This window comes from Vulpes vulpes, unplaced genomic scaffold (genome assembly GCF_048418805.1).
Source record: "Vulpes vulpes isolate BD-2025 unplaced genomic scaffold, VulVul3 u000000899, whole genome shotgun sequence".
NCBI lineage: Eukaryota > Metazoa > Chordata > Mammalia > Carnivora > Canidae > Vulpes > Vulpes vulpes.
Genome location: NW_027325780.1, coordinates 2,098,000 through 2,112,655, shown reverse-complemented (window position 1 = coordinate 2,112,655; position 14,656 = coordinate 2,098,000). Strand labels below are relative to the sequence as shown.

The 14,656-nt window shown below is 37.6% G+C and overlaps 1 protein-coding gene across 1 annotated transcript in view; it reads left to right on the top strand.

The window, feature by feature from the left end:
• FRAS1 (Fraser extracellular matrix complex subunit 1) overlaps window positions 1-14,656 on the top strand; it is a 420,760-nt gene that overhangs the window by 299,516 nt on the left and 106,588 nt on the right. The window contains exons 33-36 of the mRNA XM_072745521.1: window positions 1,510-1,624; window positions 4,689-4,826; window positions 6,962-6,994; window positions 14,371-14,502. Coding sequence (XP_072601622.1) covers window positions 1,510-1,624; window positions 4,689-4,826; window positions 6,962-6,994; window positions 14,371-14,502 — 418 coding nt within the window. The remainder of the gene's footprint in view (window positions 1-1,509; window positions 1,625-4,688; window positions 4,827-6,961; window positions 6,995-14,370; window positions 14,503-14,656) is intronic.

Below are 14,656 nucleotides of genomic sequence, written 5' to 3'. Positions count from 1 at the left end.
AGATATTTTGATGGTTTTGAGATTAAAAGGTGTCAGTATGTAGTGAGTCTATACTTTTCTCTCCATATAGCTGTGCTCACACATGTATTTACTTATAGGTATGTGCACACATGCATAGGCTGTAAACATCTTATACAGGGCATATATTTTTAATTTGTTGTCCTTACTTGTTTTATTTTAGGGTGAGAGACCAGCTGCTATTTGTAATTCTTATTTTCCTTACTCATTACATTCCAGAGCTGAGCAGTGGCCTGAAATATGACTCTTTACTATAGAGGGGTTGTCCTAACCTGCAAATGCTGCCTCTCCCCAGGACAAGTGTGCCTTCAGGACATTTACAAAGCAACTGCAACCTTCAATCTTTTCATGGTTAAAAGGAAGAACACCACGCCCTCCTCCATGAGAATTACTGAGGCCTACTTAATCCTTTCCTAAATGGGGAAATTCCTTCTGAAAGGAGCAGAGTTTCAAAGAGCAGGAGAGCATGTCAAACTCTAACCCTGCAGGGGTCAGTTAGGAAGAGCCTGCAGTGAACCAGATATTTTTGTTTTGTCTTGCTAACAGCATATGTGATCCAGACAAGGGGCCCGTGTTTCTACTATTCCCTTTTCTCATCTCCACTCTGTGTTTTGCTGCTGTCCCCAACTCACTGTTATGATGTCTGGTCATGAGGTTTGAAATCTCTCTCTCTCTCTCTCTCTCTTTTTTTTTTTTTTTTTTGAGTGTTGTCATTATGGGTGGGTTATGGCTATATATAAGTGAATGAACAGTAAAAAATATGTACACATTGGCCTTTTAATTAATTTTCCTTGACACTTTCATTGGATACTGAGTGCTAGAAAAGAAAAGCAGTATCTAGTTCTTTTGAGTAGTGCAATGGAGACAAAACTATTTTTATGTGATTTAATAAATAATTCTTAAACCTTTGAATTCAAATAATGAGCCTCTTTTGATATTTGAGGTGAGTTCATCTTCAGCCCTTTGAAAAATCGCAGTTTCCATTAGCAAAGCAGGAGGCGGTGGGGGGGGGGGGGGTACAGTTAGAGAGGGCTTCTTACCAAATCCAACCTTAACGTATTAAATCCAAGGAGTAGAGATGTAGTGACCTAGCTGTGAAAGAACTGGGGGGATAGCCAGCCGTGGTGGCTCATTTTCAAATGTGTACCACCGCAAGATACACCTAGGAAAAGTGATCATATTCGGACTCCCACAGTATGCACCAACACAAACCTGGGGGCAGAGGGCAGGGGAGGGGAGAAGACAAGAAAACTGGAAGATTCTGTAACCCTGTAAAGTTCTTAAGGCTAAGACAAATCTGCAGCGCTAGAGACCAGATCCCTCTCCTGAGCTTTCAGAGAAAATTTTGCTGTGTGTGACTAATTTAAAAGCCCAAAGTGAGGGCTGTTTTTTTCTTTTTGTCTTTTTAATAAGGCTTATTTTTGGCTCTGGTCTGGCTTTTGTTTTCATCACACCATTTGTTCTTCTTCTTCCTCCTTAAATGTTGTTTAGGCTCGGGAAGATGGCCTCACTGTGATTCAGCCTCATTCCCTCTCCTTTGTAAACTCTGAGAGGCCAAGCAGAAAGATAATATACAATATCACATTACCTCTGCATCCAAATCAAGGTAAGATGTGCAGAAAATGATCTCTTGAGTAATGCTGTTGTCTTCTAATTGTAGACCTATCTTCCAAGCTCTGGAGTTTTGTCTGCAGGTACTTGTCAAGGATTTAAGGAGTAACTTATTCATACCCGTTGTTCCCCTGTTCTGAACTTAGGACCAGTTGAGAGAGACACTTTGGTCAGACAGATGGCACTGAATGTGTCAGCTTTGGTATGACAGAGCTGTGCTAGAGAACATGGCATGCATATAACCTGAGTTGCTGGATTGAGCTGCCCCTCCCATGCACAGGCAGAACTGGACAGGTCTGTAGGGACAGACCCTGCCCCAGTGAAGTTATGCCACATGAACAGACCAGATTTTTGTGCCCAAGATTGCGAATCCGAGAAACCACCAAGGAGCTGACACCGATGCAAACACACAAGGGTTTATTTACAAGCTCGAGCTTGGGGTCCAAGTACACCCGACACAGCGGAGCAGGGACTTTGACCCCGAGCTGGGTTTCAGCTTAGTTTTAAGGGCTGGTCTAGGGGACCTCCAGAAGGGGTGGAGCAATTTCTCAAGTTCTGTTTACATTCTGATATGGGGCCTTCAAGGGCATTGAGCTCTGTTCTTATTCTAATAGGGGCTTCCTGCCCTTGGCTTGGGCTCTCTTCTCATTCTAAGATGGGACTTTCTACCACGGATGTGGGCTCTGTTGTCTTTCTGATATAGGATTCTCTGCTGAGGGCAATTCTGAGCTCTGTTGTCTTTCTGATATGAGATTACCTGCCGAGGACATTCTGCAGTTTTTCCCGTAAAGTTCAGCTCTTATTCACAGGGACCTAAAATGGCTGTACTTGTGCTAATGCTAAACTTTAGGTGGGATGGCCTTAATTTTTCTCGGCCTCCACAAGATGAGCACGTGCTCTGGACAAGGAGCTCTGCCAGAGAGTGCGCAACAGGCTGAGCCACATATACTTCTTTCCTTTCCCATTTGGATAAGTCACTCCTTCTGCATGGAGGAAAAATGAAAATGTGAAACTACAGTCAGCCAAGAGGTGGGCCCCTGCCATCAATCTTCATCATTTAGGTCTCTTAACTTTGGGCTTAACTAAAAAGCCTGCTCCTAACAGAGGTGTGGCTGTCCATCATGTAAAGGCGATTAGCTTCTATTAAGACAGTTCTCGCAAATCTGAAGCTGCTCTCCCAAGACCAACCACTGCCCTGGATGTGAGCCTTTCACTTTATCAAATCCCCTAGGAGAAATAAATGTCTAAAAATTAAATTATATCACTCTTTTGATAAAGCCTAAAGAAATGAAACACCTAAAAGTCACCTTCCCTTTATCTAACTCTGCTAAGTTATAGCAAGAGCCATTCTTCTTATATGGCCAGGGTATCCAGCAGCCTGGGCTATCTTCTGGAGAATGGCCATAGATCTCTCAGCCCTTCCGAACTTGAATTAGTTCAAAACCAACTCTCACATGTGTCCTTCTTTGAAAGAATTGATAGGCCATGAAAGATGATCAGAGCATTATTTTTTTAATTTAAATTCAGTTTGCCAACATATAGTATAGCAGCCAATGCTTATCTCACTCATGTGCCCTCCTTAATGCCCATCATCCAGTTACCCTATCCCCCCACCCAGAGCATTATTTTTGTAACTACAAAATTTAGAAATGATAAATTTGCAGCCTCTAAAGCATTTATCACAAGGAGAGTTAAAATTGCAAATCCAATTCTTAGAATAATCATGATCCATGTTACTGTTGCCTAAGATTGTCACAGACTGAGGAGTTTCTGAAGGAAAAGGGGTAAGTTGAGAAAACTCTCATTATAGCTTTTCCAGGAAACCAATCTATATCATTTTCTTGGCAACTTTGACCTTTGAACTTAAACTCAATTGTGAGAAGTTCATAATTATGGTACAGTGTCTGTGACATATGGAGAATTACCTAGTAGGGGTAGTAGTTTGTGCCTTACTATTGTTTATAGTCAGTGACTTCTAGGCAAGAATCTATTTGGGTTTCACACATGAAAAGAGGCTCAGCATCCCTAATCATCAGGGAAATGCAAATCAAAATCAGAATGGGATACTACCACTTACCAGTCAGAAAGGCCAGTATCAACAAGTGTTGCAAAAGAAAACCTTTGTGTACTGTTGGTAGGAATATGCATTGGTGCAGTCACTGTGAAAAACAGTATAGAAGTTTCTCAAAAAAATAAAAAATAGAACTACTGTATGATCCAGAAACTGGTATTTACCCAAAGAAAACAAAAACACTAATTTGAAAAGACTTATTTACCCTTATAATTATTGCAGCATTATTTACAATAGCCAAGATAGGGAAGCAGCTTCAGTGTTCATCAGTAGATGAATGAATAAAGAAGATGTTGTGTATATATACACTGGGATGTTACTCAACCATAAAAGAATGAAATCTTGCCATTCAAGACAACATGAATTGGACCTAGAGGGTATCATACCAAGTGAAAGAAGTCGGATGGAGAAAGACAAATACCATATGCTTTCATTTATATGTGAATCTAAAAAATAAAACAAATGAACAAACACACAAAAACAGACTCTAAATACAAAGAATTAACTGGTAGTTGCCAGAGGGGAGGTAGGTAGGAGGATGGGCAAAATAAGTGAAGGGGATTAAGAAGTATAAACTTTCAGTTATAAAATAAATAAGTCACAGGGATGAAAAAAACAACATAAGGAATATAGCTAATAATACTGTGATAAGTTTGTATGGTGACAGATGGTAACTATACTTAATGGGAGCATTTCATGATGTGTACAATTGTCATATCACTAAGTTGTACACCTGAAACTAATATATTGTATGTCAGCTATAATTCAATTAAACATTTTTTTTAAAGATGCTATAAAAGTCAATTTGGGTTTCAGATTTGCCTTTTTCATGAATGACTGGAGAATGGGATGGTAAGAGACACCAGAGAGCAATTGTTCTTGAAGGATAAAAGACTCCCACTGGTGGGAAAGGCAGTTTATAGCACTGGTCATTCAGTCAACCATCAGAATTACTGTTGATGCTTATGCTGAGTCTTTTCCTCCCCAGGAATCATCGAACACAGGGACCAGCCCCACTCTCCCATCCGGTATTTCACACAGGAAGATATTAACCAGGGCAAAATCATGTACCGTCCTCCCCCTGCAGCTCCTCACCTCCAGGAGATCATGGCCTTCTCCTTCGCTGGTAATGCCTTCTTTATTTTGGGGCACCCGGACTGCTCTCCTGGGATCTTCATGGCAGGGTCTTCCTAATTCTTCCTATTGTCCTTCTGGATAGTTTAGTAATATTGCTTTATAGCTGTTCAAAAGTACTTGAGATGAGACTTGTAGATTAATATGTAGTTTGGGCTCAGTTCATCATTTTTTTTTCATTTATTCACACATTCAGGCATGCCGGCATGCTTTCAATAAATTATTTTATTAATTAAATAATTATTTTATTTTATGTCTCCTATGTGGCCATCACTCAGTGAGGTCTTAGACATTATAGTGGTGAATAAAAAGAGGCATGAATCCTGTTCTTGGGGACTTTTGGACCTACATATGGAGAGAGAGTTTGAGAAATAATCCCAGCAATGAGTGTTTAATTGCAGACTAAGAGAAGAACTCTGGAGAGGAAGAAAAATGTTCAGTGGTGGAAGGAAGTAATAAGACTGCCCTAGACTGAGGGTTCAGTGGAGGCCATCCCAGGGGGTATTGACAGTGGAGGGATGGATAGATGCTAATCAGCCTAAATGTGCCTGTTGGGATACTTGGGAGAACGTTTCCCAAGGAAGGGCACACATTCCATGTGCAGAAGCCTTGGGGAGGGAGAGCACATGGCATTCTGGGGATTAAAAAAATGTCTTTGGAATGTAGAAGGTTGAGCAGAACAGGGATGAGACTGGAGGAAGAGATAGAGGTTAGGCCTCAGAGGCCCTGTAAACCTGTAGGGACTTGGATCTTTATTTCAAGAATAATAGGAACCCAGTGAAGGTTTTAAGATCTGGGGAGATGCACTTTCATAAGAAAACCTCTTTGACTGCAGTGATATGAGTGGATTTGAGGAGGAGGCCAGAGTGGTTGGGCTGTGGGTGAGGGGAATCTAGCAATAAGCATCCCAACACTACCTCTAGTGAGAAAGTCCCATGTAGGAACGAAGAATGCAGGCAACCTTTTGGGCCAGGATTTGACAGAAGCCACCTTTTTTAAAGGAAAACAAGACTGAACAAAAGTTCTAATTCAAGCCATTTTGTGCCCTTCCGCTAACCCGTGATAGTTCACCTTTGCTACCCCTTATCTCTCTCTTTGACCCAGTAATCAAAGCTGCTGACTGTAATGTAGGAGTTTTGAGTCCCTACCCCTAAACACCTCTATGCCTTAGAATGATTCTAAAAATTTTGAGGCCTGTTTCCTTATGATCTTTAAGAGGTATGTACCATAAAACATGATTAATATGGAATATTATTTTTATGTAGTAGTTTTATTCATGCAGAACAGCTGGTGATTTCTTATGGTAAGTTAAACATGGGTTAAATGATTTGAGAGTTACATTTTAAATTATAGAAAACATTTAAAGTAATATTTTCAATTATTTATATAAGTGCAATTATCCAGAAAATAATTAACTCTTCCTTAAAAATGTCTAAGTGAGTATATAGGCCTGTTCTCTAAGGAGTATCCCTGGTGTTTGGTAACTGGGTAACTAAGAGCCCATGAAAATGCTCATGGTTCTCTAACCCCTATTTTAAAAAAGATCTATTTTACAAAGAAACTCAGGATATCCTGGGATTAGAGGGAAAGAAAACATGTCAGCCATGGTTGAAGTTATTTCCATATCTATTATACTCACCTAAGTTCCTAGAGCCTTTATGGAGAGAGCAGAGTCCTATCCTGTATAATCTGTGGGATAAATGCTATGAGATAAATCTTTCACATCGTTACAGTGTGTAAATCAGTGTCCCAGACATCACTCAATTCTACAATAGAATTGACCCACCAGAAAGCCTTATCAGTTATATATGACATCACCCACATTCACCGATTTGTAGGATTTTATGTACTGATCAAATGGGATCTGAATGAATGTATTATAAATCACTCTAACCACTGGGATATAAAATTATTCTACCCTGTGGTTCTTTTTGTACTTAAAATTAGTGCTGACACCATTAAATTCAACATAACATTAACAAAGAACCTGGTGATCTTTCCTTAAACCATAATTTAGATGAAAACATTCTTTACTTTTCTGAACTCTGCCTCATAGTTTGTACCTTTTCCATCTATTTCTGATCCCAAAATGCTTATTTATATAGTGATTTTTCTCTTTTCTTTCAGGCCTCCCAGAATTGGTGAAATTTCACTTCACAGGTGAAGATTTTAATAAAATATTATTAGAAAATATAATTTTCCTTTCCTTATTAGTCCTTTTTGTTCCCTTCATCATTACTTGTACTGTTTTCTAAGAACTGCTTAAAAGTTATACAAGTTTTTCTGAAATAGTCACATGACTAGTTAAGTAGTAATAGCTTAACTTTGTATTCATAGAAAAAAATAATCCACCAAGTATTCCAAAGATTAGTGTTGTTTAAGCCCCATTTCAAGTGCTGCCAATATCTATTAAAAAGAAGTAGTAGTGGTTAAGATCTTAGCCTCTGGACCCAGACTGCCTGGGGGTCAGCCTGCTTTGATAAAGTCTCTTAACTTCTCTATGCCTGAATGTCTCATTCATCAGTGGTGATAATAACTAATAATTGTAACTATGTAAAGCTCCCAGAACAATTATTGGCACAGTCGTTCATATGTGATACTCAGCTAATGGATCGTGGTTGTATGTAGTCTTGAACTGAACCTTTCATTGAGTACCTTGCTACTGGTGGGAAATGAAACGTGTGTGTGGAAGACCCAAGTATCCCTGCTTTGGTTCATAGTGCAGTAGAAGCTGAGTGCCAGGGAGCAGAAAGAAGCACATCGGGCATCTCTGTGGAACAACACAGGGATAAGCTATCTTGTTGAGGTCTGGTACGAGGATGTTTGGCTGTAAACGGCATCCTTAAACTGTTTTTTATTTGAGATGGACTATTCCATTGGAATCACCCATGTGTCCTATTATGTTTCATGTAGGATAAACATTGGTTGGAGAGAAAGTCATCTCCCTCAAACTCCCTGATCTTTCCTTCTTTGAGGTTTGAAAATCACACTTGAAACAACAGTAAATTTCATTGTCATGTCGTTTTTTTTTTTAAATTGAGATTAAATTAACATATGACATAACAAATTGTCATATTAGTTTCAGGTATATAGCATAATGATTTAGTATTTGTGTGTATTGCAAAATGATCACAACATTAGTCACCATATATAGTTACAAATTATTTTTTCTTATAACTTTTATTGTATCTATAACTTTCAAATATGCAATACTGTATTATTAACTATAGTTGCCATTCTATACTTAAGTCCCTATGACTTAAGTATAACTAGAAATGTATACCTTTGAAAAAAGAAAAGAAAAGAAAAGAAATGTATACCTTTGGTTCCCTTCACCCATTTCAGAACCCCACCCCGACCTCTGACAATCACCAATCTGTTCTCTATAGCTCTCAGCTTGGATTTTTTGTTTTTTATTTGCTTCCTTGCTCGTTTATTTTAGAACCCCAAAATCAATGAGATTATATGGTATTTGCCTTTCTCTGTCTGACTTATTCATTTAGAATAAGGCCCTCAAGTCCCATCTGTGTCATTGCAGATGGCAAGATTTACTTTTTTATGGCTAATATTTAATTGCATATATATGCTACCTCTTCTTTATCCATTCATCTGTCAGTGGACACATAGGCTGGTTCCATGTTATCACTGTTGTCAATAATGCTGCAATAACCATGGGAGTACATGTATCTTTTCAAGTTAGTGTTTTCATTTTCTTTGGATAACCCAGAAGTAGAATTGCTGGATCATGTAGTTCTTCTGTTTTTAATTTTTTGTGGAATTGGGGCACTTGGGTGGCTCAAATCAATTAAGCATCTGCCTTCAGCTTAGGTCATGATCTCAGGGTCCTGGGGTAGAGCTCCACATCAAGCTCCCTGGTCATCGGGGAATCTGCTTCTCTCTCTCCCTTTCCCTCTGCACCTAACCCTGCTCTTGCTATCCCTCTCTCTCTCTCTCAAATAAATAAAATCTGTAAAAAAAATTTTTTTTGTGGAACCTAATACTATTTTTTAAGTGGCTATATTGGTTTATATACCCACAAAAAATATACAAACATTCTCTTTTCTCCATATTCTAGCCAACACTTGTTATTTCTTGTCCTTTTGATATAGTCATTCTAACAGATGTGACGTGATATCTCATTGTGGTTTTGGTTTGCATTTCCCTGATGATTAGTGATGTTAAGCATATTTTCATGTACCTATTGGCGATCTGTATGTCTTTAGAAAAATGTTCAGATCTTCCGCCCATTTTTAAATTGGATTTGTTTGGGTGTTTTGCTGTCGAGTTGTATGAGTTCTTTACATACTTTGCATATTAACTTATCAGATATATAATTTGCAAATTTTTCTCCCTTTTGGTATTTGTCTTTTCATTTGGTTGATGGTTTTCTTTGCTGTGCAAAAGCTTTTTGGTGTGCTGTAGTCCCATTTGTTTATGTTTGCTTTTGTTGCCTTTGCTTTTGGTTTCAAATCCAAAAAATCATCCCCAAGGTTGATATCGAGGAGCTTCCACCTTTGTTTTCTTCTAGGAGTTTTATGGTTTCAGGTCTTCCATGCAAGGATTTAATCCAGTTTGAGTTGTTTTTTGTGTGTAGTATAAGGTAACAGTACAGTTTCCTTCATTTGCATGTGGCTGTCCGGTTTTCTCATGTATTGAAGATACATGTATTGAAGAGACCATGTATTGAAGAGATTGTATATTCTTACCTCCTTTGTTATAAATTAATTGACCATATATATATAAAGGTTTATTTCTGGGCTCTCTATTCTATTCTATCGATCTCTATTGATCTGTTTTAGGCTAATATTATGCTATTTTGATTACTATAGTTTTGTAATACAGTTTGGAATGAGAGAGCATGGTGCCTCCAGCTTTGTTCTTCTTTCTCAAGATGGCCTTATCTTTTCTGGGTCTTTTATAGTTTCATACAAAATTAGAATTATTTGTACTATTTCTGTGAAAAATGCAATTGGAAATTTGATGGGATTGTAGATTGCTTTGGGTATTATGGACATTTTGACAATATTAATTCTTCTAATCCATGAGCATGGATATCTTTATTTGTGTCTTCTTCAGTTTTTTTTATCAGTATCTCTTAATTCAGAGATTCAGAGCACAGATCTTTCACCTCTTTGGTTAAATTTGTTCCTAGGTATTTCATTTTTTTATGCACTTGTAAATGGGATTTTCTTAACATCTCTAATAGCTTATTATTAGGATATAGAAATGCAACAGATCTTTGGATATTGATTTTGTATCCTGCAACTTTACTAAATTTATTTATTAGTACTAATACTTTTTGATGACATCTAAGGTTTTCTGTGTATAATATCATGTAATTTGCAAATAGTGACAATTTTACTTCTTCCTTTTCAATTTGGATGCCTTATTATTTCTTTTTCTAGTGTTGTGTTATTGTTGATGTGAACCTAGTATCAGCTCATTTCCAGTGATAGACTTCTAGATAATTCATGCAATCAGTAAGGATATACAACAGATTTTATAGTATTTTATGTTTTACAAAACAATTTGCAATACAAGTTGTCTTATTTAATCCTTGTATCAAGACTGTAAGGACAGGTATTATTTTTAGTATTTTAAAGCTGGAGAAATTAAGGTTCATTTGAGTAAGTAATCTGCCCAGATTTACAGTCCTGGTAAAGAGTAGAACCAAGATTTAAATACAAGTTTCTGACACTGAACGTGGGATACTTAATTTAGTCTGGTTTGTATGTGTGTTGGTCATGAAAAACAAGTATAATAGTGTGCTTGTTTGTTTTCCAAGCCTCAACTTTTACCTGAAAGCTTGAGTACATGAAGGGGTTAACTATTAAGTTCTCCAGGACTTTAAGTTAAATGATCCTTGAACCTATTATACAGTGTAGAGGAAATAGACATTGGGTAGACCTCCAATTAATTTATCTTATTTCTGCCTGAGGTTTTTCTTTTTCTTTCTTTCTTTATTTTTTTTTTTGAGTGATTTTTTTAAAAAACTTGTTTTAAAGATTTAATATTTTTAGAGCAATTTCAGGTTTACAAAAAAATTGAGAGTAAGGTACAGAGATATCCCCTATTCACCCTGCCCCCCCACACATGCATACATGCATAGCAAAGCTTCTCCCATTGTCAATAGCCCTCACCAGAATTGTACTTTTTTTTTTACTAAGGATGAACCTACACTGACATGTCATAATCCACCGAAGTCCATAGTTTACTCTAAGGTTCATTCTTGGTTTTGTACATTCTACGGTTTTGGCCATTGGATAATGACATTTATCCATCATTACAATTTCATATAGAGTAGTCTTTCTGCCATAAGAATCCTCTTTGTCCTCCCTATTCATCTCCCATCCCCACTTCCCACCTTTGGCAAGGGCTATTCTTTATATTGTCTTCAATGGTTTTGACTTTTCCAGAATGTCATATGGTGAGAGTCATATAGTATGGAATTTTTTCAGATTGGCTTATTTCACTTAGCAATGTGCATTAAAGATTCCTCTGTGTCTTTTCATGGCTTAGTAGCTCATTTATTTTTAATGCTGAATAGCATTCAATTGTTTAGAGGTACTACAGTTTATTTTATCCATTCATTTACAAAAGGACATCTTGGTTGCTTCCAAGCATTAGCAATTGTAAATAAAGCTGTTGTAAACATCTATGTACAGGTTTTGTGTGGACCTAAGTTTTCAACTCCTTGGGTATGTACCAAAGAGTGCAATTGCTATATCATATCATATGTTTAAACAAAAGCCAAGCTGTCTTCCAAAAGGAGTGTACCATTTTGCATTTCCACCAGCAATATATGAGAGTTCCTTTTGTTCCACATCCTCACCAGCATTTGGTGTTGTCAGTGTTCTAGATTTTGGCAATTTTAATTGGTGCATACTGGCATCTTATTATTGTTTTAATTTCCATGTCTCTGCTGACATGTGATGAGGAGCATTGTCTCATGTGTTTATTTGTCATCTGTATATCTTCTTTGGTGAGATATCTGTTAAGATCTTTGGCCCATTTTTTTAATTGGGTTGTTTTTATTATTGAGTTTTATGAGTTCTTGTATATTTTGAATAATAGTCCTTTGTCAAATGGGTCTTTTGCAGATACTTTCTTCCAGTTCGTGGCTTGTCCTTCATACTCTTGACATTGTCTTTCACAGAGCAGAAGTTTTTAATTTTTTTTTAGAAGTTTTTAATTTTAATGAAATCCAGTTTATCAGTGATTTCTTTCACAGATTGTGTCTTTTGTGTTGTATCTAAAGAGGCATCACCATTCCCAAGGTCATTTAAGTTTTCTCCTGTATTGTCTTATAGGAGTTTTGTAGTTTTGCATTTTATATTTAGGTCCATGATCCATTTTTAGTTAATTGGTTATGAAGGGTATAAGATGTTCCCTTTTTTTAAGGAGAAAAACTTTTGGAAACTGGTAGGAAGAAAGCAGAGTTTTGTGAGAGAAAATTTTAAATTGGGCACATAATGAACTAAGGTGGAAACAAGCCCAAGCCCTGACATTAACCCATAGAATGAGAAAGAACAGCTCATTTGGTTAATCAGCTAGGATGATAAGGAAAGCTGATATTCCTGACCTGGCTGCTTCAAAATAAGCACAGATGCTCTGCAAAGCCATCCTGAGCAAGGAAAATACATGAGGCAAATGGTGCCCACTGGAGGCATCTGACCCAGAGAGGCAGTCAGACTGTTTCTCAGAGAAATCAGAAACCTTGCTTAAAGGGACAGGTAGATGTGTAATTGCTAACATTTTGACTGTAAGTTCTTATGCTTCCTTACAAAACCTTACACCCCATTGATATATTTTCTAGTTATAAAATATGTACCAGAAAATAGCTTTCTTCCATTTACTCACAGAGGCAAAGATACACTTTGGTCACCCTGACAGCTCTGTGCTATTATCAAAGCTCTTAAGTTTCAGGGCGTTTCCTTCCCTCTCCTGTAAAAGTAAGGATGTTGAAGGCTCCCGGAGGTCCTACCCAACTTAAAAATGAAATCAATGTAAAACATTTTATTTTTTTTTTTTAATTTTTTTTTTTATTTATTTATGATAGTTATAGAGAGAGAGAGAGAGAGAGGCAGAGACACAGGCGGAGGGAGAAGCAGGCTCCATGTACCGGGAGCCTGATGTGGGATTCGATCCCGGGTCTCCAGGATCGCGCCCTGGGCCAAAGGCAGGCGCCAAACCGGTGCGCCACCCAGGGATCCCCAATGTAAAACATTTTAAAAAGTAAAATTATATCTTACAATCGTGATTTTTATTTAACATAAGTGTTCTTAACTAGATCCCAAGGGTCCTAGAGAATTGGAATCTGCTGATATTTATGGAAAAGTTCATATATTTGTCCCCAAGCCCCCAAAAGTTAGGAATTGTCCGTCTCTATCTTTGAGGATCCAGAGAGGAGACTGAGCATAAACAAAGAAGTAGGGGCAGTAATCCTGACATTTAGTTGAATGACCAGAGCCATAAAATCTTCATTCACAGAGGTAATTTTTGCTCTCCTTCAATAGGACTGCTTCTGCACTGCTCTAGGACATGGAGTGTACCATATAAAATCTAGCCATATCTTTTAGATCTGTTTCTCAAGGAAAAAAATCTAAAACTTAAAAGGGATCGTTACTAATAGTCACTGAGCAATGCTTTGCTTTGCTTAAATAGATGTCAGATTCCTGCTGACTTGCTACTAAGTCCAGAAGAAAGCAAAGTAAACCAAACCGTATGCAAGCATATTACACGTTTCAAATAATCAAAAGTACAGTTTTCTTGGTAGCCACTACAGATAAGCACATCAGTGAACTGGTGGTACAGATATTCTTCCAAATCTGGCTTTTAGAGTAGAGAGGTATAGGTGTAGATATAGGAAGGCGGAAAAAAGAGTCAAGTGTGAGAACAGTTCTGCCTTCACTTCCCTCAAGTTGTCAGTGTTCACTTGGATGTCAGATAATCCAGGAAAGTAAAATCTTGAAGACGTTGTTCTAGACACAAAGATATCTTCCATTTATTGCAATGTGTATGATGATCAGGTAAAAAACAAATGAATCTGCTTACTTCCAAACAAATGCCATCAGAGATACTTATACAAGTATTTTCTGTCCTTTTTAAAAAGTTATTTTCTAATGAGACATACACATGTCATTTCTAAACAAGATCTCTTAAAATATTTTTCTGAAACACTAGGAGAATGAACAAAAAAATAATTCCATAAATACTTTCCCAGAATCATCTAAGAATACAGATTTTGTATTACTTTCCTTTACACTATCATTTATCAGTATCATCCTTTTCTGAAACTTGCTTCGTAGAATGGTTTAGTTATTATAGTCCTTTAGCTTTTTTGTCACCCAGTGGAAAAAGCTTTGTTAGAATAGCTCACAGGATCTTCCGTGCTTGCCTACTTTTTCCCATTTGTAAACATCTCTTCGAAGTATTAAGGTAATATATATAAAAGCTTCTGGCTGCATATTTATGGAAGCAGCCTGATGGTGACCAGACTACAAGTTGATGTGCATGCATGTGTTTATCCTTTCTAGTTTCCGATGGAGCTCACACAAGTCCGGAGATGGTCCTCACCATTCATTTGCTTCCCACTGATCAGCACCTGCCGGCATTCCGGGTCACAGCTCCACGGCTTGAGGTCAGCCCAGGAGGCAGCGCTTCTCTAGGTAAGAACTAAGCCTGAAAGAAACATGCCTTTGGAAATGGAACCATATTTCAGCATCAGTCGCTGTTTCAACCTCTTGATGGTTGCCAAAAAAAAGTGACTTCTTCTTCCAGAAGGTATGTGCGTTCTTACCTGTGTTCTTCCCTCTGCCCATT